At 42.9% G+C, this 21,756-nt stretch overlaps 1 protein-coding gene across 5 annotated transcripts in view; it reads right to left on the minus strand.

Annotated features, from left to right (window-relative positions):
• magixa (MAGI family member, X-linked a) overlaps positions 1 to 21,756 on the minus strand; it is a 77,276-nt gene that overhangs the window by 5,319 nt on the left and 50,201 nt on the right. For 4 of the 5 annotated variants that reach the window (XM_085780749.1, XM_085780750.1, XM_085780747.1 and 1 more), the window contains exons 17-20: positions 11,787 to 11,981; positions 10,775 to 10,851; positions 10,528 to 10,674; positions 7,245 to 7,383 (exon numbers count right to left, since the gene is read on the minus strand). In XM_085780749.1, coding sequence (XP_085636875.1) covers positions 7,245 to 7,383; positions 10,528 to 10,674; positions 10,775 to 10,851; positions 11,787 to 11,981 — 558 coding nt within the window. Of the gene's footprint in view, positions 1 to 4,016; positions 4,105 to 7,244; positions 7,384 to 10,527; positions 10,675 to 10,774; positions 10,852 to 11,786; positions 11,982 to 21,756 lie in introns of all 5 variants that reach the window. The other variant, XM_085780751.1, reaches the window with a different exon arrangement.

The following is a 21,756-nucleotide window of genomic DNA, read 5'->3' on the forward strand; positions in this document are numbered from 1 at the left end:
TACAACAACAGAAAAAACAGAGGACTCACACAATCGTACAAAATATGTGAAAATGGTGTTTCAGACACTAAAAAAAGAACATATTGTAAAATAATAAAACCATTCAACCAAAATATTATTTATAATTTTCCCACAGATATCTGTCTTGGCTGTTTGTGGAGCTGCCATTGACTCTACACAGACTGAGACAGACTGACTGTTGAGTGAGCAGCGGGTTACGCATTACGCACTTACCCAGGCGGAAGAAAAAGTAGTTCCTAAAAACTGCATGTCATTTAGACAAGGTCTCAATAGTTTAGTTACTTTCCACCATGTTCCTGTTAATGATATACATTACCACAAGTATGAAGTATCAAAAGTATCGATATTTTCATTTGAGAATCGATTTTTGAGCACACAGACCTGGTATCGGAAGTATCGATATTTCAGTATCGATCCGCACATCACTAATCAGAGAGACAGACAGCGGCAGGGAAGAAGCAGTTTATGGCGCTGTGGAAAAAACTGCAGCCATCGGCCACTATCGGAGCCAAGTTCCGCTGATTCCGATAGTTTGTAAAACGTCCTATCAGCGCCGATTAATCGGCCAAAACGATTAATCGGTCGACCTCTAGTTATGATGGTTAGACAGATGAATTAGTCCGCTAACACATCCTAAAGTTTGACATGTCAGAGTTTTTCAATATAGAAGCAACCCAGGTTTAAGTGTTGGGGGTAGGGAAAGTAAACTGTCATTTTGTCCCTCTGCACAATGAGCCTGTCTGTCACTCTGCCGGTACCGCGGCCACACGGTGTGTGTTACAGGATTAATTAAAACACAGGACGCGGTACCGGAAGAGTGACAGACAGGCGCAGTAGTATTTGTAAATACTACAAATACTACAGGAGGACAGGAAGTATCCTGTAGGATTTGTATTTGTAAATGCCAGACCAGTGGATTGCGGTGGTCCAGTCACAGAGTTTAAAAGAATAGTTCACCCAAAATTCAAATTTCACTCATTATCTACTCACCCTCATGTGGACCAAGGGCTGGGAGAAGTTTCAGAGTCCTCCGTGGCTTCTCTGAGTTACAGGGGGTCTCGGCGTAGCAGTGCATGTCCATATAACGGTTGCAGATGGATACCAACTGTCTTCGTCCAAATCTCACGCGATTTGCGCCAGCGTCAAACTTATTTAATTTTTTTTCGGAACAATTTCGCATTTCGGGGCTTCATTACAAGACGGACATTACATACGAGCAGCATGGAGGTATTTGGATGTTTTTTGGTGTGTCTTTTTGTTACGAAGACAGTTGGTATCCATTTGCAACCGTTATATGGACATGCACTGCTACGCCGAGACCCCCTGTAACTCAGAGAAGCCACGGAGGACTCTGAAACTTCTCCCAGCCCTTAGTCCACATGAGGGTGAGTAGATAATGAGTGAAATTTCAATTTTGAGTGAACTATTCCTTTAACGTTAGTTAGCTAGTAGGCTAACGTTACTAGCGCTAAACGTTAGCTCATATAACGTCTCTAATAACTTATAAATGATTGTGTGTGTGTGTGTGTGTTTGTTTGTTTTGGGGGGACAGCAATGAAGAACATGTATTGCTGTATACGTTACAAATTTTACGTTACGAATTTGTCAAAATGTTGAAATATTCCTTTAAACACTTTGCTGCGAGGCAGATTGATATGAACTTTCTGCTGTGTGTGTGTGTGTCAGATGGGGCTGCAGCTTTGGAGTGACAGGTTCGATTCCCGTCCTTTTACACTCTGTGAAGCATGACTGCAGCGAGGAGCCCCCTCAGGCCCCTTCAGCCCCTCTGAAGAGAACAATGCTGAACTGTTCTCTGCGGTTTGATCTGTTTTCAACAGACTCTAATCTGCTGAGAGTGACTGAGAGCAGCTGGGTCAGAGACACAGGACGTCCTGTCTGCAGCTTCACCAGCTCAACATTTGCTGAGTGTCGCTGTCAGACTGGTCAGTGAATGAGAGTGTGATGAAAACACCAGTATCATTTCCTATGTTCTTACATCCCTGTCATAATAATCCATGATATCATTAAGTTCAGGTCACCTGGACCTGATTCACTAGGGACCTGATTGAGGGACCTGATAGGGACCTGATTCACCAAGGACATGTGCCCACCTCCTATAGGAGAGGCGGAAAACAATAGGGTACTGGCAGCTGCCTGGCCCATAATAATGAACTGGAACCAACACTTGGAATGCATTTACTTAATCACTCTATATACAGCTCTGGAAAAAAATTAAGAGACCACTCCCAAAATGATCAGTGTCTCTAGTTTTACTATTTATAGGTATGTGTTTGAGTAAAATTAAATTAAATTTTTTTTGTTTTATTCTGTCAACTACCGACAACATTTCTCCCAAAATTGAAAAAAAAAAAAATTGTCATTTAGAGCTTTTATTGGCTAATGACTAAACTAGTCTAAATAACAGAAATATCAAGTCTTTTCAGACCTTGAATAATAATAATAATAATGCAAAGAATGTTCATATGTATTCCTAAAGAACACAGCAAGAATATTTTAACTCAGGAAGAGTTTATAAATCAGTTTTTGTGGGATAATGTCGATGTTTAATCCAGCAGTGGTTTTTATTTATAATCTTCCTATAAAACCAGATGTGGTTCAGGTGATGACCTCATCAGTGTCTCATTAAGTAGAATGAGTTTGTGTTGGTGTTGGTGTTTAAAAAAGAAAAGAAAAGAAAAGAATGACTGTAACTGTACATGTAGAGATGCTTTTAAGAAACACTTGTGAAAGTAGTCTCTTAATTTTTTCCAGAGCTGTATATTAAAGCAGAAGTAAGTGGTCCGGTCGTTTTCGCTAATGCTGCGTTCCAGGCAGGCTTTTGAAATCGTAAATTACAGCTTCAAGTCACAACTTACGACTTTGTAGCGTTCCAGGCAACCCACTCGTGTTTTTCCGACCTGTTTTACCGGTGAAAGTCACTATAACGGCCACTCGTAACTTCCGACCGGTGAACTCGTACCAGATCGAACTGGTACCACTTCACGGTCGGAAAAATACGAGTTTCCTTGAACGCACCATAACAGTCCTCGTCGCTACGTCACCACATTCACGGCGTTCCTTGGCTGCACACACAGCCCTGCATGCTGTTCTCTCTCCTCATTGGATAAAAACTGTAGGATACGATAAATGTTTTCTCTTCGGCTCAGAGCAGAGCAGAGGGACTGAGAGACCCGTGTTTCAGTCCAAACACTCTATGTAAGTGATTGCTGTCGGAAGATATAACTATTTAAGACTTATATTAACACAAATATATCACTTACTTCTGCTTTAACATATTTCTATTTACTGTTTTACTGTTGACTTATTTTGTCTTGTCCTCTGACTTGCTGCTTTCTTTTTAGAGGGTAGACTGAATTCATTTAAGTATACACTGACGATAAACTTCATTGAATCCTTGAATTACTTTGAAATCCACAGACTTTACTTCACTACACTTAAAGCAGAAGTAAGCGGAATGTTTGTGTTAATATAAGTCTTAAATAGTTATATCTTCCGACAGCAATCACTTATATAGAGTGTTTGGTCTGAAACACGGGTCTGTCAGTCACTCTGCTCTGCTGTAAGCCGAGGAGAAAACTTTCCTTGTATCCTACAACCTTTATCCAATGAGGAGAGAGAACGGCATAAAGGGGCGGTCCTCTCTGTGTGTGCAGCCAAGGGATGCGCGTGAATGTGGTGACGTAGGGACGAGGGCGGGGACTGCTAACTCCATCGGCTGACAGGAAGTTAGCCAAAACCACCGGATCGCTTACTTCTGCTTTAAAGACAAATGTACTTTTGGCTCCACAGCATTTCTATGAAGTACTCTTACTTTAAAGCATGCTTTTAGTCAGAGAATGAATTTTATTTTATTTTGAAAATGTGATGGACCAGGCCATGCATGGAAATAATGCTTTATAAATAAAGCAGCTGATGAAAGGGTGAAGATGAAAGGGTGAGAGTGACGGAAACAAGAAGAGCAGAGAGTTACCAACCGAGAGTTCTCAGTGCGTCCAATCACATAGAAACAGGGTTCACCCTGTTTAGAGTTGGTCATACAGAGAGACAGGCTGGACAGCTCCACTGAGGAAGAGGAGGATGAAGGCAACAGGAAGTACAGGAGGAAGGTAGGAGGAAGTAAAAACAGAGAGTTCAGTCAGACAGGAAGAGCAGAAACCAGAGAAACCAGAGCCGTGAAGTGTTTTACTTTAAATTCTCAAATAGAAATTTAAAATCTTTTATTTTGCTTAATTGTGAGCTCATCAGACACAGGAAGTGATTCATCCGTGAACTAAAAAAGCTGCCCTTTAAAGGGATAGTTCAACATTTTGGCAAATTGGCCCATTGCCATAATCGCTATAGTCATAGCAGTAGGTTCATTACCTTTAATTGTAGGTGTAAGCTATTTTCAGTACGGCGGAGCGCAGCAGCTGGCTGCTCAGAGCTACGCTATGGAGGCTAAGGGAATTTCTTGGTTTCCCTCATTAAACTCATCAAATTCAACATCCCAAAACTCCACAGCGCTTTTGTAGACAAGTTGTGACCTGCACAACCACCACGCTATGAGATAATGACGGAACGATACGAAACGGAGCCGTTTTCGAGGTAAATACAGGGTAAATACGGAGACTGCTTGCTGAAAAACTGTCCCTGAACGCAACGCGCATCAGCGGTTTTGTATGAATTTACCTCGAAAACGGCTCCGTTTCGTATCGTTCCGTCATTATCTCATAGCGTGGTGGTTGTGCAGCTCACAACTTGTCTACAAAAGCGCTGTGGAGTTTTGGGATTTTGTATTTGATGAGTTTAATGAGGGAAACCAAGAAATTCCCTTAGCCTCCATAGCGTAGCTCTGAGCAGCCTGCTGCTGCGCTCCGCTGTACTAAAAATAGCTTACACCTACAATTAAAGGTAACGAACCTACTGCTATGACTATAGCAATTATGGCAATGGGCCAATTTGCCAAAATGTTGAACTATCCCTTTAAGATATCTAAGTGTAAATAACAATTACAGGTTATGAAATTGTTCAACTTAAATGATCAGCGTTTTAAAGGAGTCATCACCTGGTCTTTTACGTATCCAGTCCCCCTTAAATTGCTTTGAATCAATTCTTAAAACTTATTGGAAACATTTTTTTTTAAATTCAAACATAGAGCTTGTTCTGACACTTTTTCATACGGCAACTTTCTCTCGTGAGAGTAAGCGCAAGGTTTTGACTGGTCTGGATGTTCATTGTATTAATATGTAATGGGGCGCTCATTGATTGGACGCAGGAAGGACAGAGCCGGAATGTGGCTGGCCCAGTGGGCTACATGCAGGCATTGCTGTATTGGAAACCGCATACTATGCTGCTCTCTGTCGTGTACCGTAACCATGTTATATAACTTCATAAAATAAAATAAAATTTAATTGGTTCATTGTAAAACATGTATTTATTGATGCAAATGTGGTGATTTCTGTACGTAGGCTACAGAGCCCCGGGGCAAAGCTGCTGCTGCTCTGTGTGAAGCTTCACTTTTCATTCAAACAAACTAATACCACTGCCACAATTGTTAGATTTCATCAATGAGACCAACATTTATCTCCTAAAAAGAATTGAACCAGTCGGCAGTAAACCTCTACAAACCTGCGGGTAAGTTAATTAACAATCGTTTCCTCCGCGGGCATGGCAACGTAGTTTGACCGGTTAATGAGCAGCTGCAGGCGGGTTGCTGACGAGTCACTCTCCGCTCCTCTGCCTCGCTGGAGCTGCACTTCTCCCAACGCGAAGCAAACTTCTAAAGGCCCATTTATGCTCAACGTTAAATACGCATACGGATACGGACGGAGCCTTTCGTCCGTACTCTGCGTTCAATTCGTCCGTTTTTCGGCCGTTTCCACAAAGCTTACGGATACGCACCAAACGGAGCAGTACCACCGGAAACCGTGGGGGCGGTGTTGCTGTCACTACCCGATACGGAGCCTAGATCCAGTGTGAGACAGAAGAAGAAGAAGACACGATGGCTGAACAAGAGAAAAAAATTCTCCGTCCTCCAGCCGTGATGAATTTAACGGCCTTACCGACCACCGCATCACATAACGAGTCCGTTTTCTTCTTTTATTTATTATGTACATTATCAAGATGTCCTCCGTAGTCGCCATGTTTGTTGTCATAAACTTTTGACTCTGAGCTGCCCCCTGGTGGAAGTATTGGTTAACATCCATGCCAACGTTAAGGACGCATGAAAGTATGTGGGCAGTGATGGTAACAACGTTTGAAACGGACGCATACAATTACGTCCGTAAGTGGAGCATAAATGAGCCTTAAGCCGTCATTTGGATAAACTAACCGCACATTGGGGGTCTAAACCCTTACTTTCTCGCATGAAAAAATATTAAAACTTAATAAATTAACGATCGTTTCCTCCGGCGGCATGACGACGTCGTTCGGCCGGCTAAACGAGCTGCAGGCGGGTTGAGGAGTCACTCCTCCGCTCCTCTGGTGCTGCTGCAGCTGGCTGCACCTCACTTCTCCCAACACGGAGCAAACTTCTAAGCCATCATTTGGATAAACTAACCGCACATTGGGGATCTAAACCCTTATTTTCTCGCATGAAAAATTATTAAAACTTAATAAAGTGATGAAATAACAGCGCTACAGTGGGAAATAAAACAATAAGTAACGGCGGAAGTCGGGGTGGTGGAAGAGAGGTGTGTTTATGAGAGCAGTCTCCACGGTGACGTCACCGTAGGAGCAGAATCAAAATCTGGTAATTTTGTGGTGTGCAGCCTCATGAGCTACTCTGGCTTAAACAAAGAGCCCAAACCAAAAAACTCAGCCACTTTCAAACCCCAGGTTTTCAGGCAAGTTTCCACTGAGGTCCAACACCAGTATACATGTTTTAACAAGGAAAAATGCGATTTCCAGGTGATGACTCCTTTAAGTAAAAAATTCTGTGAATAAGTTGACTTCATGTCACTAATTTACACTGTAAAAGCTTGTTGTCATGTTCTGTTCACAGTGACACTCTGTCTTCATGTGTCCATCTGTCTGTCTCTTAAAACATGAACTTGTCCTTTAAGCTCTGACTTCACGTCTGTGCTGTTGTGAGTAAAGTAGAAACCACTGTTGTGGTGAAGGAGGTTGAAGGTGAAGCAAGTCTGATCACAGCTGACCATCATCTGTGTGTGTGTGTGTGTGTGTGTGTGTGTGTGTGTGTGTGTGTGTGTGTGTGGTCTCACCGTAGTCGGGCACGTATCCGTTGCCCTTCTTGAGGACAAGGTGGATTCGATGTCCTCCTCTCCTGATCTGCTCCACAGCCTGACTGTGAGTCATTCCTGATGTGCTGTCCCCATTGATCTCCACCAGCTGATCAGACACCTGACGACACAGCCACGCCTTCATTTACCTCCATCAACAACATCAGCAACAAAAATCTCGCTGCCACCTCTCACTTCCTGGTTGTTGTTGGAGTCCTGTCCTGGATTCGATGCTGTATGGTGGCCTGGAGGTGTCCTAATGTCATCTAATTTAAATGCTCCCTATCTCCATCCTGAGCTCTCAGGTGTTAATGACACCCTGCAGCCTGTGGGGGGCGCTAACAGCTGTCCACTGCAACATTAAAGGCTCATAGAGCAGAGCAGTGGAACCAGCTGGATGATGAATGTTTGATGTTCAGAGTGAGAGAATCTGAGAACCAGAGACTCATTTACCTCAGACAATTTAAAGGGATAGTTCAACATTTTGGCAAATTGGCCCATTGCCATAATCACTATAGTTTTAGGAGTAGGTTTGTTACCTTTAAAGGACAATTCCAGGCGAATTCAACTCAGGGGTGTATTTTCATATCATTTTAGGTCTAAAAGAATGAATCTGAAGATTTTCAGTTTAATCGCTCCTGTTTTGCGGTAGCTGCGTCTGTCCCTGCATCGCCACGGCAGCAATGAATGGGAGTGGATGTAAGTTCCGCTGTTTAGGCTGTTTACAGCCCTCAAAGCCGCAATTTTTTTCCACAGACAGCATCAGATGGCTACTCAAAAATGCACCGAGAAGTTTATTTACTTCAAGCAAGCCGACATGTTTGTAAAAGTCGATCTAATTCAAAGTCTCCCGGAGTCTCGCGCGAGTCCGAAGTTGCAGTGCTGGTGTATTCAGGCGCAGTAGGAGCTACCGCTTGTGTCATAAACACAGGAATATCAACTCTTTACTTGCTTGAAGTGTACATTTTTTTCCACAGACAGCGTCAGATGGCTACTCAAAGATGCGCCGATAAGTTTTTTTTACTTGAAGCAAGTAAAGAGTTGATATTCCTGTGTTTATGACACAAACGGTAGCTTTTCCCACTGCATGTGAACACACCGAGCACGGCAACTGGGTCTCGCGTGAGACTCCGGGAGACTTTGAATTAGATCGACTTTTACAAACATGTCGGCTTGCTTGAAGTAAATAAACTTCTCGGTGCATGTTTGAGTAGCCATCTGATGCTGTCTGTGGAAAAAAATTGCGGCTTTGAGGGCTGTAAACAGCCTAAACAGCGGAACTTACATCCACTCCCATTCATTGCTGCCGTGGCGATGCGGGGACAGACGCAACTACCGCAAAACAGGAGCGATTAAACTGAAAATCTTCAGATTCATTCTTTTAGACCTAAAATGATATGAAAATACACCCCTGAGTTGAATTCGCCTGGAATTGTCCTTTAATTGTTGGTGCAAGCTATTTTTAGAACGGCGGAGCAGAGCCACAAGCTGCTTAAAGCTACGCTACGGAGACTAATGGAATTTCTTGGTTTCCCTCATCAAACTCATCAAATACACAATCCAACAAGAGCGCAGGAGTTGTTTTACAGGCAAATACAGAGACTGCTTGATGAAAAACTGCCCCCGACGGGAAAACACATCAGCGGTTTTGCATAAATTTACCTCGAAAACAACTCTGTCTTGTAACGTTGCATTTTATCTCATAGCGTGGTGAATGTGCAGGTCACAACTTGTCCACCAGAGCGTTGTGGAGTTGTTGGATTGTGTATTTGATGAGTTTGATGAGGGAGACCAAGAAACTATAGGGATTATGGCAATGGGCCAATTTGCCAAAATGTTGAACCATCCCTTTGATATCATAGAGTAGATCTGAGTCCTGCTCCTGGTCTCTCCTGGTCTAAAATACAGATAGTCAGTCGGGTTAAAAATCTAACGACTTCTTGTGAGGACGCTTGGAAGCCATCAGAGCTCTGCTGTGTGAGAGCAGCTACTAGGGGTGTCACGATCCTCCAAATCCTCGATTCGATTTGATTTTCGATTTTAGGGTCACGATTCGATTCGATTCTCGATTTTTTTTCTTTTTCTTACAGCACAGATGCCTATGCTATTTTCAGACTAGTCTAGTCTACGATCATTGGTTTTATTCATCAAATTTTGTACAGTAAATCTTATTTCAAAAGATGGGATACATATAAGTGATGCAATTTCCATAATGTATCACATCAGGCACTAATGGTCACATTTAAATAATTTCTTTACAATATAAAGGTAACATGCCCCCAAAAATCATGATCCAGGGGCCAAAATTGCCCCCAAGGTTTTGAAACAAATATATTTATATCTGTACATTATCATAATTTTATTTTCATTCATTTACCGTCGTGTCTCATTATTCTCCTGATGTCGGCTTAATGTAATGTAAACGAGATTGCGCTGATACGCGAGAGTCATGTGACATGTCATGAGATCCTCCACCGTCACCAGATCCCCCGAAAGCCCCCGCAAATAATACATCGACAAAAAGTGGCAAGTTGCACCTTTTCGTCGGCTTATTATTTGCGGGGTTTTTTTTTTTTTTTAATCTTATAACGTCACTGCAACATGCGGCTCTCAGTGCTTGTCGGTGTTGTGTAGTCAGAGCTGTGTCTCCCTCCTGTTTCCCAGGTAGGAGGGGGACAATAACCCACCAGGGCTGGGTGATAAAACGCTATAATTGTGAAATAACTTTTCTTCCATAGAAATATGAGACGGGTCGATAGGTTTCATTCATCCATGTTTTGTCAAATACGCAATGATATTGAGAGTTGCGCCGTGCCGAACCAATCACGTGGCTGGAACAGAGCCAGTCAACATGTGCATTTGTTTGGGTTGCTGCAGACTGCACATCAGCTGACACCGCCGGTAAAAAAAAAAAAAAGAGAGAGCGAGGGAGAGAGGGAGAGAGAGAGAGAGAGAGAGAGAGAGGATGAGTGAGTGTTGTCTCGAAATAAAAAGTAAAGGAGAACTCGGACCAGTGACTGACAAGACGCTTGGTGCGCAATGGGGACAACGGGCAGTTGTAGCTTGGGGAGGATCGTCGATCCTCTCTTTGACTTCGATGCTCGAGATCGTGACGTAATGTCGATCGATTTCGATAAAAAATTGAAATCGTGACACCCCTAGCAGCTACAGTGAAAACCCTCCACTGAAGTTCAATGATTGGAGCTTTTACTGTGAAGCAGCTGCAGAAAGTGTGTGTGTGTGTGTATTGTGTGTCCATGCGTACCTGTATCTTGTTGCTGCGTTGGGCTGGCCCCCCGTCCATCAGTCCCAGTACGTACAGCCCCATGTTGTACTCGCTGCCCCCCCTCAGAGAGAAACCAAAACCTGTAGGACCTCGTTCCAGATCCACACTGTAGAACCTGGACTCATCCTGAAAGAACAGAGACCCCGAACAAGATTGGTACTGGTTCTACAGAGGCTACGCATACTACTGCTACTGCTGAATATATAATATATTAAATGTGAGTGACCTTTGACCTCCCCCTGGCTCCTTTCATCAGTCGGCCGTCGATGTCCAGGTCTGCTCCCTCTGACACAGAGGAGGAGTCTGAAAGAGGAGGCAGGAGGAGAGAGCAGAGGAGTTTTAGACTTCAGGCAGCGTGGTGTTTACTCATTTAGTGACTGAAACTGCTTCACTTGAGGAAGAGGAGAGGCTGTTCCTCCATCTCTCTCCTCCTGCGCTTAATCCTTTTTTTTTCTCTTTTTTCTTTATTAGGTGCTGCAGTTGCAGGCAGGGAACAAACACAAACAGAGAAGGACAAAGAAAACAACTTATTACAAGGATTGACAAATTAGACAAAATAACAAAGACAAGTGCTGTGGTGTTAGCGGTGCTGTACATATATTGTGGTGGAAGGTGCATATTAGGGGTGGGAGAAAAAATCGATTCACATAAATATCGCAATATCTTTTTTGATGATGTATAAATCGATTTTTTTTTTCAAAAATCGATTTTTTCTTCTTTTTTTTTTAATTTTTCGAAATATTGTGCAATGTGCATTTGTTAGCCTTTTTTACATACAGGTTTTGAAAAGGGTTTAAGTTCACTTTATAATGGAGTATGATCATTCATAGGCTCCTACAGTATTTGTGTGCAGATAAATGTTAAAAAAGACTAAAAATCGAGAGAATCGGCAGTATCGTAGAATCGCAATTTAAATCGAATCGCCATCCAAAAAATCGTAGAAGAATCGAATCGGGAGAAAAGCGTATCGTCCCAGCCCTAGTGCATATGTATGTGAATATGTGTGTGTTGTTCTGTGTCTGTGCCTATGAGCATTGAAGAGTATGTGCTGGGATTGGGCTGAGGTTGAGCTGGAATGATTCAATAAAGTGTGAACAAGAAAGAAGGGTGAAAGCAAAAATGAGGGAGAGAGAAAAAAAAGTTAAAAAAAAAAAAAAAGGGACTCATTTCTCCTCTGTTGTTTGGAGCTGAAAGCAGATGTGGACAGATGTGTGGTATTGTTTTAAATTCCGTCGTACGGTGTCTGGGTGTGATGCTCAGTCTCAGGGTGTTCCCGGCCCTCCTCAGGATCTGGGCCAGGTCTCGGTGCTGTAGACCTCCGACCGGCCGAGCCTCCACCGCATCCAGCTGGTCTCCGGGCTGAATCTGCCCGCTGCGCGCCGCTGGGCTGCCACGCCGCACCGTCACGAACCGGTGAGACATCAGGGAGGGGGCTGCAGAGAGAGGAGGAGGAGGGGTCACATGGTGGGACTGAATCACACCTGAAACCGGACGTGGTCCAGCGTAGTCATCGTTACACCGTTATCACAGACAATGAGAATATGAAAATTCAGAGCTGAGGTGATTTCCTTGGTGATGAAGACTCATTCTTCCTCCTCTGCCAGCTGTGGAATAATACATGTGTCTGAGCTGAATAATTGAACCCACTCAGTGTGCCTGGATGAACTAACAGCTGCTGCAGCACATGAGGAGGAGGAGGAGGAGGAGGAGGAGGAGGTGGTGGTGGTGGTGGTGGGGGGGAGCTGGAGATAGACAAACCACTGAGGACAGAGGGGGTCCTCTATGTCTATCTGCCTTCACCTCACAGTGACTGGTACCAAGGGGGGAAGCAGTGACATCGTCATCATCATCACCATCATCATCAAACCAATAAACCATTCACAACAATCTGGTCTCTTCCTCAATTTTTTTTTGTGGTTAATAAGGTGAAAGAAGTGTCATTTAAAATTATTCATAGATGTTACCCGGTTAAATCCTTCTTTATCAAATTCAAATATGTCGACCTAGATCTGAAGTGTGCCTTTTGTGACTCCCATATTGAGACTGTTATTCATCTGTTTTGGAAATGTGAATATACCCGTAAACTGTGGCAAGATATTTGTAGATTCATTTTAGATAATATCTGCTGTGACTTTGAGCTCCTCTTGCAAAATGTCCTTTTTGGATTTATAAAGAGTGACGCTCCAGCTGAAAAAGAATATTTTTTAATTAATCTCATTTTAATTCTTGCGAAGTTTTATATCCACAAGTGTAAATTTACCAAAGTAAAACCCATTTTTTGTGTTTTCATGAAAGAACTGGAGGTGTATTTCAAGTCAGTTTCCTCTGCTAATAACAAGAAAGCTATCAAAACTATAAATCTGTGCTCCCACTTTAATATCTTTAATTCAATTTAATTTCCATTGCTCATATCCCCTGGTGTATCTTACTTTTTTCTTCTCCTTTTTTTAAATTTTTTTTTTACTATTATTTATTTCTATTTATGTATGTATTTATTTTATTGTCACGTCTATTTGTTATCCAATTGTTATTAATATGATGCTCATCATATGGTTTTATGCACTGTTTGTGTATTTTGTAAAGCAATAATAAAGTTGTTTAAAAAATAAAAATAAAATAAAAATAAAAATAAACCATTCACAACCTCAACGTTCCTTTGAACCATGAAGCCTGACGCAGTGTGAAAGACGAGTGCTCAGGTCACAGGTCACGTGACCAGACAACCAATCAGCTGGTTGTGATGTCACTGTCCTGATGCAGGGACACATGCACCACATCACCCTGACAACATCTGCACCACCACAAACCCATCTGCACGGGCATCGGTGGTATGATGGGTCATGTAGCAGGACCAAAGAAAAACCTTTTAGACTCATTTACTAATAACTTATCCTTTGTTGTCAGGTTGTTGTCTGGTGTGTGTAGTTCAGTTTAGACAGTGGCGTCTGTACAGTGTGGCTGAGGGTTGCTCTCACTGGGTTACTCTGTGTGGAAACAACTTTGTATGGCCTAAAGTCTGAGGTGCTTTACAGTAAAACTCTCAGTCTGTTAGTTGATATCCTCTTTTAACACTTTTCTGGGCAAATTGAATCGTAGGCAACTGGACTTGTATTTGTCTGGGAAGACGTTTCGCCTCTTATCCAAGGGGCTTCATCAGTTCGTATGCAACAAGTCTCACTAGTCTAGTGAGAAAAGAACAATGACCTGGATGACCTGGATGAATGAGAATATCCATAGACATCTTTGAATTATCTATCGTTTTAAATGTCTGAATGTAATTTTATTTGTTTGTGTACCATGGGACCACGGATGGACACTAGCTTTCTAGCTAAATCTGGCATATTTACATCAAATAATTGTTTTTGTATGTTCATGAATATGTGGAGTCCCATCTCAAATAAACTAATAAATGAAATGAAAATGAAATGAACACTACATACATAGTACGTAGCCTACGTATTATTATACATACATATATGACAGAGCTCTGGGACTAAACCCAGAGTATCTGACTCAATTCTTACTCTGAACTCACTCTTCAGGACTGAACAGAGAGAAAAACAACATTTGTGGGAGTTGGGTCTTACAACACAGATTGCCAAGTTTCTCACACACACACACACACACACACACACACACACACACACACACACACACACACACACACACACACACACACACACACACACACACACACACACACACCTGATCCAAACCTCGAGGGGGAGGTGGGAGGGAAATTCTCAGAAAGATTTTCTGGCTCAGAGACTAATCACTGAGAACAAAGACACTGTTCCTGCTCTGAGGTCAGAGGTCACATGACCAACAGACGGACAGATGGAAACGCCCCTGTAACAGGCTGTACAGGCCACCTGTGACTGACAGACAGAGCTTCATGTTCAGAAATCAAACAGCAAACAGCAGATAAAACATATGTAAACAGACACAAAGACGTAAATGCTCCACAAAGAGATGCGGCACATTTACATGAAGACACAAAACCACCACTGAGACCCCAAAACACAGCACAGAGAGAGATGCAAAACCACCACACAGCAATGTAAAACCACCACAAAGAGATGCAAAACTACCACAGAAAGATGCAAAACTACCATACAGTGATGAAGGATGAAAGTAACTCAAAGCAGTGATGCACACAGAAAGACTAGCTAAACCTTCATCTGCTGCTGTTGGTAAAAACTTCAGTAACAGCTGAATGTGATGATTCATCTCTACACATTTTGACTAACTTCACTTAAACCAGTGTTAAATGCTTGTGAAGAAGCTGTAGAGATTTTCTATGATTCTCCTGCAGCAGGTTTCAGGTTTCTACTGTTCGACTTTCACTAAAATGAAATGAAATCTCCAACTGTCTGGATCCACCTGAAACAGTTTGTTTTTCTTGCTGCTCAGGAACCAGAGCTGGTGTGACTCTGGTCTGAACAAATGCAGAGACTCAGCAGGACTCAGGTCAACAGGATCCACAGAGAACAGACTGAAGCAGGAAAAAACACGTCCACATTAAAGGACCTTTTAAAGTATCAAAGAGTCAAAAGTTTGTGTGTTTAAACTGAACGCACACACACACATGGTGAGGGGAGGTGAATGTTAGCGTGTGAGCTGATAGGAAAGTGCTGAGATCAACATGTTCAGAGAGGAGGAGGAGAAGGAAGCTGCAGAGAAATGGAGGAAACAGCAGGAGGAGAGTGTGATGTATTCATCCTGACAGCTGGAGAGGAAAAATATCATAAAACCATCAGAACAGACATGTGTCGTGTTTCTGTAAAACCACATCAGATCTGAAGTTACTCTCTCTGAACCTTCAGGACTGATGAAGATCGCTGTCACATGTTTCTCCTCTGATGATGTCATTTTAATAATCACTGAGAGTGTAACAAAGGCTCCTGTCAGGGCAGTCCGTACAAACAGATTATCTTAACAAGATGATAAAAACACAGCAACAACCTGGGCCACTTCAAACTCCCTCCCTAAGATAATGGGCCCTAGTTTCGTAGACCAGGCGCAGTCTAGGCACAGCGCATCTATTTATATAAATTCACGTATTGATTCCATTAGTTGCATTACTGTAAATAGTGGTTGTTGTGATTATTTATTGCATTTAAATGTGCCTGGAACTGTGGAAACCTGCCTGTGAGGTCTTGGTGACGTGTGTGCACTGCGCACCGGTCAGCCAATCTCCCACTGCGCCGGCTGCACTTCGCCTTGCGCCGAGAGTAGACCTGGTTGGAGCAGGCGAGCTTTCGGCGCACCCTTGGCACAAAACTTTAACTGCGCCTAGCGGAATTTGTGACACCTCCCCCTGCTGCGCCGCCACACCCATCTCGGCGCAGCGCGGTCTACCAAACCGACCGTGTGCTGGGCTGCGCTGGTCGAAACTTGCACTGCGCCGGCTGCACCACGAAACTAGGGCCCAATAAGTTAATATCCAGAGGAATGCCTTACAGTGTATCATCTGCAAATAACTAGATTTTTAGAGACTAAAACCACCACAGACAGACTTAAAACCAATAAAGAGAGACTTTTAACAACCAAAGAGAGACTTAAAACCACCAAGGAGAGCCTTTAAACCAGCAAAGAGAGACGAGTAAAATGAAAAAACAACACACAGATGTAAAATTACCACCACAAAGAGACAAAAAACTAGCTCAGCTTAGCACGGCTTAGTTCGGCAGAAAGAGTAAAAAGGGGAGGGGGGGGGGGGGGGGGGACTGACGAAAGTCCAAACATCAACCAAGCAGCTCCAGTGACACTCTGTTCACCCAGTGTGTGTTTGTGTGTTCCTGTCCTGGTGAATTCTGTCCAATTTCACAGTACAATAAACTCAGACTCACCTGCGCTCCAGTTTGTCACACACATACACAAACACAGTTGGATTGTCATCATATGTCTGTGTCAATGTCAGTGAAGCATTTAAATACACATTATCATATTGTTACTGTGTAACTTGATCTGAGGATTAAAACACAACATACAAATAGCTTGAATGAGCTGTGGTGCTGTGGTGTGCAGCTGTAGGCAGATGAACACAGCGTCCTGATACAGATAACAGGAATATATGATATGATAAATGAGACCCAGAATCAACAAGGTAGGCCTACCGGTAGCCTACATCTGGTTTAGAGCTGAGGTTGGATTTTGACTTTGGTAGAGCTAGGCTAATAGTTTCCCTCTGTTCCAAGTCTTTGTGCTAAGCTAGGCTAAAAGATTCCCTAGCTTCCAGCAGAAGTTTGCTAGGCTAACCGTTTCCACTTGTCTCCAGTGACTATGCTAGGCTACTGTAAGATAAGCCAACAGTTGGCCCTATACGCTAGCCTAAGCTGGACCTGGTTCTGTCCTGGACTTGAGGCCTCACAGACCTGATGGACCATTTCTTAATTAAACAGATTGTGAAGAGACTTTGGATGAAATGGGAATGTTCATTCAGTTTGTTGTTTTAATATGAAACCACAGCTGGAATCAGATGGCACATCTGGACAGAAACGGATAGAGTTCCATCAGTCAGCAGCTAGGCCGCGTCACTGAGGCTTAAGGTTACATAACACACACACACACACACACACACACACACACACACACACACACACACACACACAGACGTGTCCGTCACCTAGTAGTGTATTGAAGAATGGTTTCATGTTGTCAGAACATTGAAATTTACATTTAACTCTGAATTTGGCTGCCAGTGTGTGTGTATGTGTGTGTTTCCTCTCCACTGCGGGAACCTAAAAATAGAACAGTGACACACACACAGTCCAGTGTATTCAGTGTAATGAGTGCTGAATCTGCCACATGTAATATTCCTCACACACTCAGGGACTGTGTGTGGTGTGTGTGTGTATGTGTGTGTGTGTGTGTGTGTGTGTGTGTATTAAACTTTGATACACACCAGGAACAAAAAAATTTGGGGTTCACTGTCTTGCTCAAAGACAAAACCAGCAACCCTATGATTAATAGTCAACCTGTGCTAATTCAATAAAAAAAGAAGATTGTTGTTAATTCTTACAATATAATAAACCCTGATACATCAACACAACAGCTCACACACATTCCACTCAGAATCATACAAGATCTCACAATACTGGAGATTAGTACAAGCTTCTAAAAACATTTGAAAGGCTTACATTTCCTTTCCAAAGCTCCTGAGTGTGTTTTCTGTTCTGTAACATTAGTTGTAATTTTTCAGGAGACGTTTGTTAGAGGCTTGTCCACTCCTGCTGGACAATAACATACTTCATGGTTAATCCATCCATCAGTATTCAGCTGCTTATCAAAGTCCAGGTCTGGAGGGAGAAGGAAAAGGCCTCCACCCCTCCTACACAGGACCTCCTCTGACTGAATGTCATATTGTGTCTCTTTGTGTTTTCTAACAAAGCTCTTTGACTTTCAAACAACAAATACCGAAAGCCCTTTCATGCAGGGGGTCAAAATAAAACTAGATTTCAAAAAACATGATGCCCCTCCAGCCATGACTGATGCAAGCTTCAGAAAAATGAAAAATAAAAAGCAAAACAAAGCAAAAATAAATAGACAAACTCAAAACCCACAAGACAGCCTAAGTTTACTTTTCTTAGTCTGTTCACCAATTAAGAAAAAAACACCAAACCACATTTCACTTCAGTGCTATCCATGATATTTCTATCTTTCTGAATAGAAATAATACAGTGAGTTAAAGCCACTAAGGTCACTGCCATATGAATTAAACTCTCTAGACCAAACAACACGTTTACTCAGTTGTTAGTTTTATCAGTAAATGTTCTTTAACCTGGTGTCCTTCACACTCTGACTCTGAACAGTAATACTGACTCAAACCAACACTGAAGTCTCCACTAACAAACACTGTGTCCATCACAGCCTGATGTATCCGAGTCCCCTGAGCCACAGATTAAAAACAGTCACTACAGCAGCAAATGTGGATTAATAGTCCCAGACAGTGTCACTGTTCAGCAGGTTTTTGAAATGAAAATTTGATATTTTTTAAAGATTTAAATTTCCAGTGGAGACTGATGGACTTTCAGTGCAGACACACAAAATATGAGATTTAATGAGTGTAACATAAAAAACATAGAAAAGACAGAATGTTTCTATGTCTGGACAACATTATAGGGAATGACAATTTTAGATGACAGAAACCAGGGCTGTGTTGCAATGTAATCAAAGTTGTAATATGGCAAGAAGTGCAGCACGGTAAGTGTTGTGTTGCTATAGAGACGCCCTGGACATTTTTGTGTGATATAAGACCCAACAAATATCATATTATTAATTTCATATTTCATAAGTGAAAATGAAGCCAAAACGAACATTAGCACTGATATTGCATATCGTAATCGCAACGTCTGCCATCACTGAGATAAAGGAGGAACATTGAGGGCCAAAACACAGACCCTGAGAGATAATGTTGATGCTCCTTGTGTCATGTGTTGTTAGCTAGTTGACATCAGGTTTATAATAACAAAAAAATGTATGTATGAGAAAATTTAACTTATTTGATCAAACACAACACGACCCCAGTACAAGAAACCGGCACAGTGAAAACATGTGTAAAACTCTTTCAAACCAATCTGATTGACCCAGTGATTTTATTCAATCACTGAATGAGATTAACTTAGTTTATTTTGGTTAAGTTTAAGAAACTCAGACATTTAGTTTTTAGTGGAACACTCCTTTACTCCTGAACACTGAGCAGCTGTGTAGGTGAAACCAGCTGGTACTGAAACTCTCTCTCTCTCTCTCTCACACACACACACACACAGCCATGACTGCTGTTGGTTTCAATGAGGCGAAAATATTTCAGACATTCTTGAGAGCTGATAACAACAGAGGGAGGGAGGAGGAGGGGAGGAGGGAAGGAAAGAAGGGAGAAAGGGAGAAGGCAGACTGGGAAGGAGGGAGGAAGGGAACATGGTCAGAGATAAGAGGGTCCACAGTCCACATTACAGGCAGAGTTTCTGTCCCTGACCTGTTTCCCTTCACACGGCGTCAGTCAGTGTAGTGTGTCAGTATGTTGTGTATGACATCATCTTGTTTCTATTAAATATACTTAAACTCATTCATAAATAAACAGCTTACTTTTGTCATGTTTAGTAAGTGTGTGTGATCAAACTATCTGTCCTTTGGTTTGTAGGAAGCAGATTGTCCAAAAGTAGGAGTTTCAGTGCTGAGACACTGGAACAGGAGAAGACAGAAAAGTCCGTCCATCCATCCAGCTAGAGAAGCCATAGACTGGCCTGGGAATCCAAGCCTTCTTGCAGGCGGCAGTGCTGCTAGCAGAAGAGGTGTTTCAAAATGAAAACACTAGTGTAGACATAGTCACAGTGTTTCCAGGTGAAAGTGTCAGAGTCGTACTAAAAGGCCAGAGGAAGAGTCTGGTGAGTGACATCAGGTGATGATGTCACCAGGGTCACAACACCCTAACATGTGATAGGCTATAAACCAATCAGGAAGCACCTGTGGAAACATGTAGCACCCATCAGCCACATGGAACACTCAGCTTCATCACACTGAGCAGCGCTCGCTGGGACCGACCAAGCCTCAGATCATCTCCACACACACACACACACACACACACACACACACACACACACACATCATCATCATCACCACTGTAGAGTCAAGTCACATGATCACACACCAAACACTCTTCACATGCACAGGACACACACACACACACACACACACACACACACACACACACACACACACACACACACACACACACACACACACACACACACACACACACACACACACACACACACACCGTCATGGTAACTTACGTTTGGATTCCTTGACAGTTTTCAGAGCTGACTGCAGTCGCTCCAACATGATGAACTGAACCACTACAAACACCTGCACCTCTCCTGCCTCTCTCACTCTCTCTCTGTCTGTCCTACTCCCTGTCTGTCCTTCTCTCTGTCTGTCCTACTCCCTGTCTGTTCTTCTCTCTGTCTGTCCTACTCCCTGTCTGTCCTTCTCTCTGTCTGTCCTACTCTCTGTCTGTCCTTCTCTCTGTCTGTCTTCTGTGAGGCAGGTTGTGCCTCTCGTAGCCGACCAGCCAGACTGAGTAAGAGCTGTGGAGGGAGACAGCTGGGAGTGTGGGGGTGTGGCTAAAGGAGAGCAGATAGTGGTGGGCGGGCGCTAGCGGTAGCACATGCTCTGGGGGGGTGGGGGTGGGGGTGGATGGCGGGGGCTTAACAGCAGAGATTATAGTTTGCGTGAACCTCTGTGTTCTGAACCACTGAACAAACAGGAGCTCAGGTGCTGCTTTCATCAGCCACACACTGGTTGGCCACATCATGTGAAGTGGGTCGTGGTGGCGGCGTGGCGCGGCGCGGCGGGCTGCACACACACACCAGCGCCCTCCACAGGCTGCACTACTCACTACAGCTGCTGTATGAACCCACAGCCTGGTGAATGGTGTGTTCTTCAGAGCTGCACACATTGATGTCTATAGACCGAATCGCCTTGTTGTTTACATTCTACTTCCGGGTAGAAAACCAGCACGTAATTTGAATGAGATCAATAGTAACGAGAGTTTAGCTATAGCCTATATATCATATTTTTCACGCCCTATCACCGTTTAGACAAATCTGAAATTATTGAAAAACATTACTATCTCTGTGTGTGTGTTTTGTGTTGCTATGTGTTGTATTTATTAAGTTTGGAGGAATCACGGTGTCTAGAAAGCATCAGTGGCTGCAGCTGACAGGGACAGCTAACGGCGGTAGCTAAGCTAACGGCGGTAGCAAAGCTAACGGCGGTAGCTAAGCTAACATCAGGACGTCAGCTGTTAAAACCCTCCCGTTGTCGGACACGACATGAAACTACTCCAGTTAGCTCAGTCATGTTGTAACTCAGATAGGAGAAAATATTTTTTCATGGGCCGTTTATTAAGTCACTGAGATATTAAAGTTAAACAGCTAGCTAACCGTTAGCCCTGCTAATCTATGATAACCATGACTAATTACAAAAATGTGCACACAGAAATAGTAATGTTTGTCCAATCATTGGTTTTATAGACTTTACAAACATCAGATTAGTCTAAACGGCGACATGAAAAATTATATATAGCGAAACTCTCGTCCGTCACTATTGTTCTCATGCTGGTTTTCTACCCGGAAGTAATTGTAAACAACAAGGAGATTCGTCCTATGAGGCCTACAACATCTGTATGCTGCACCAGAGAAGCAG

The sequence above is a fragment of the Trachurus japonicus genome, chromosome 7, assembly GCF_045865225.1.
Source record: "Trachurus japonicus isolate A0001 chromosome 7, Traja_1.0".
In the NCBI taxonomy this organism is placed as follows: domain Eukaryota; kingdom Metazoa; phylum Chordata; class Actinopteri; order Carangiformes; family Carangidae; genus Trachurus; species Trachurus japonicus.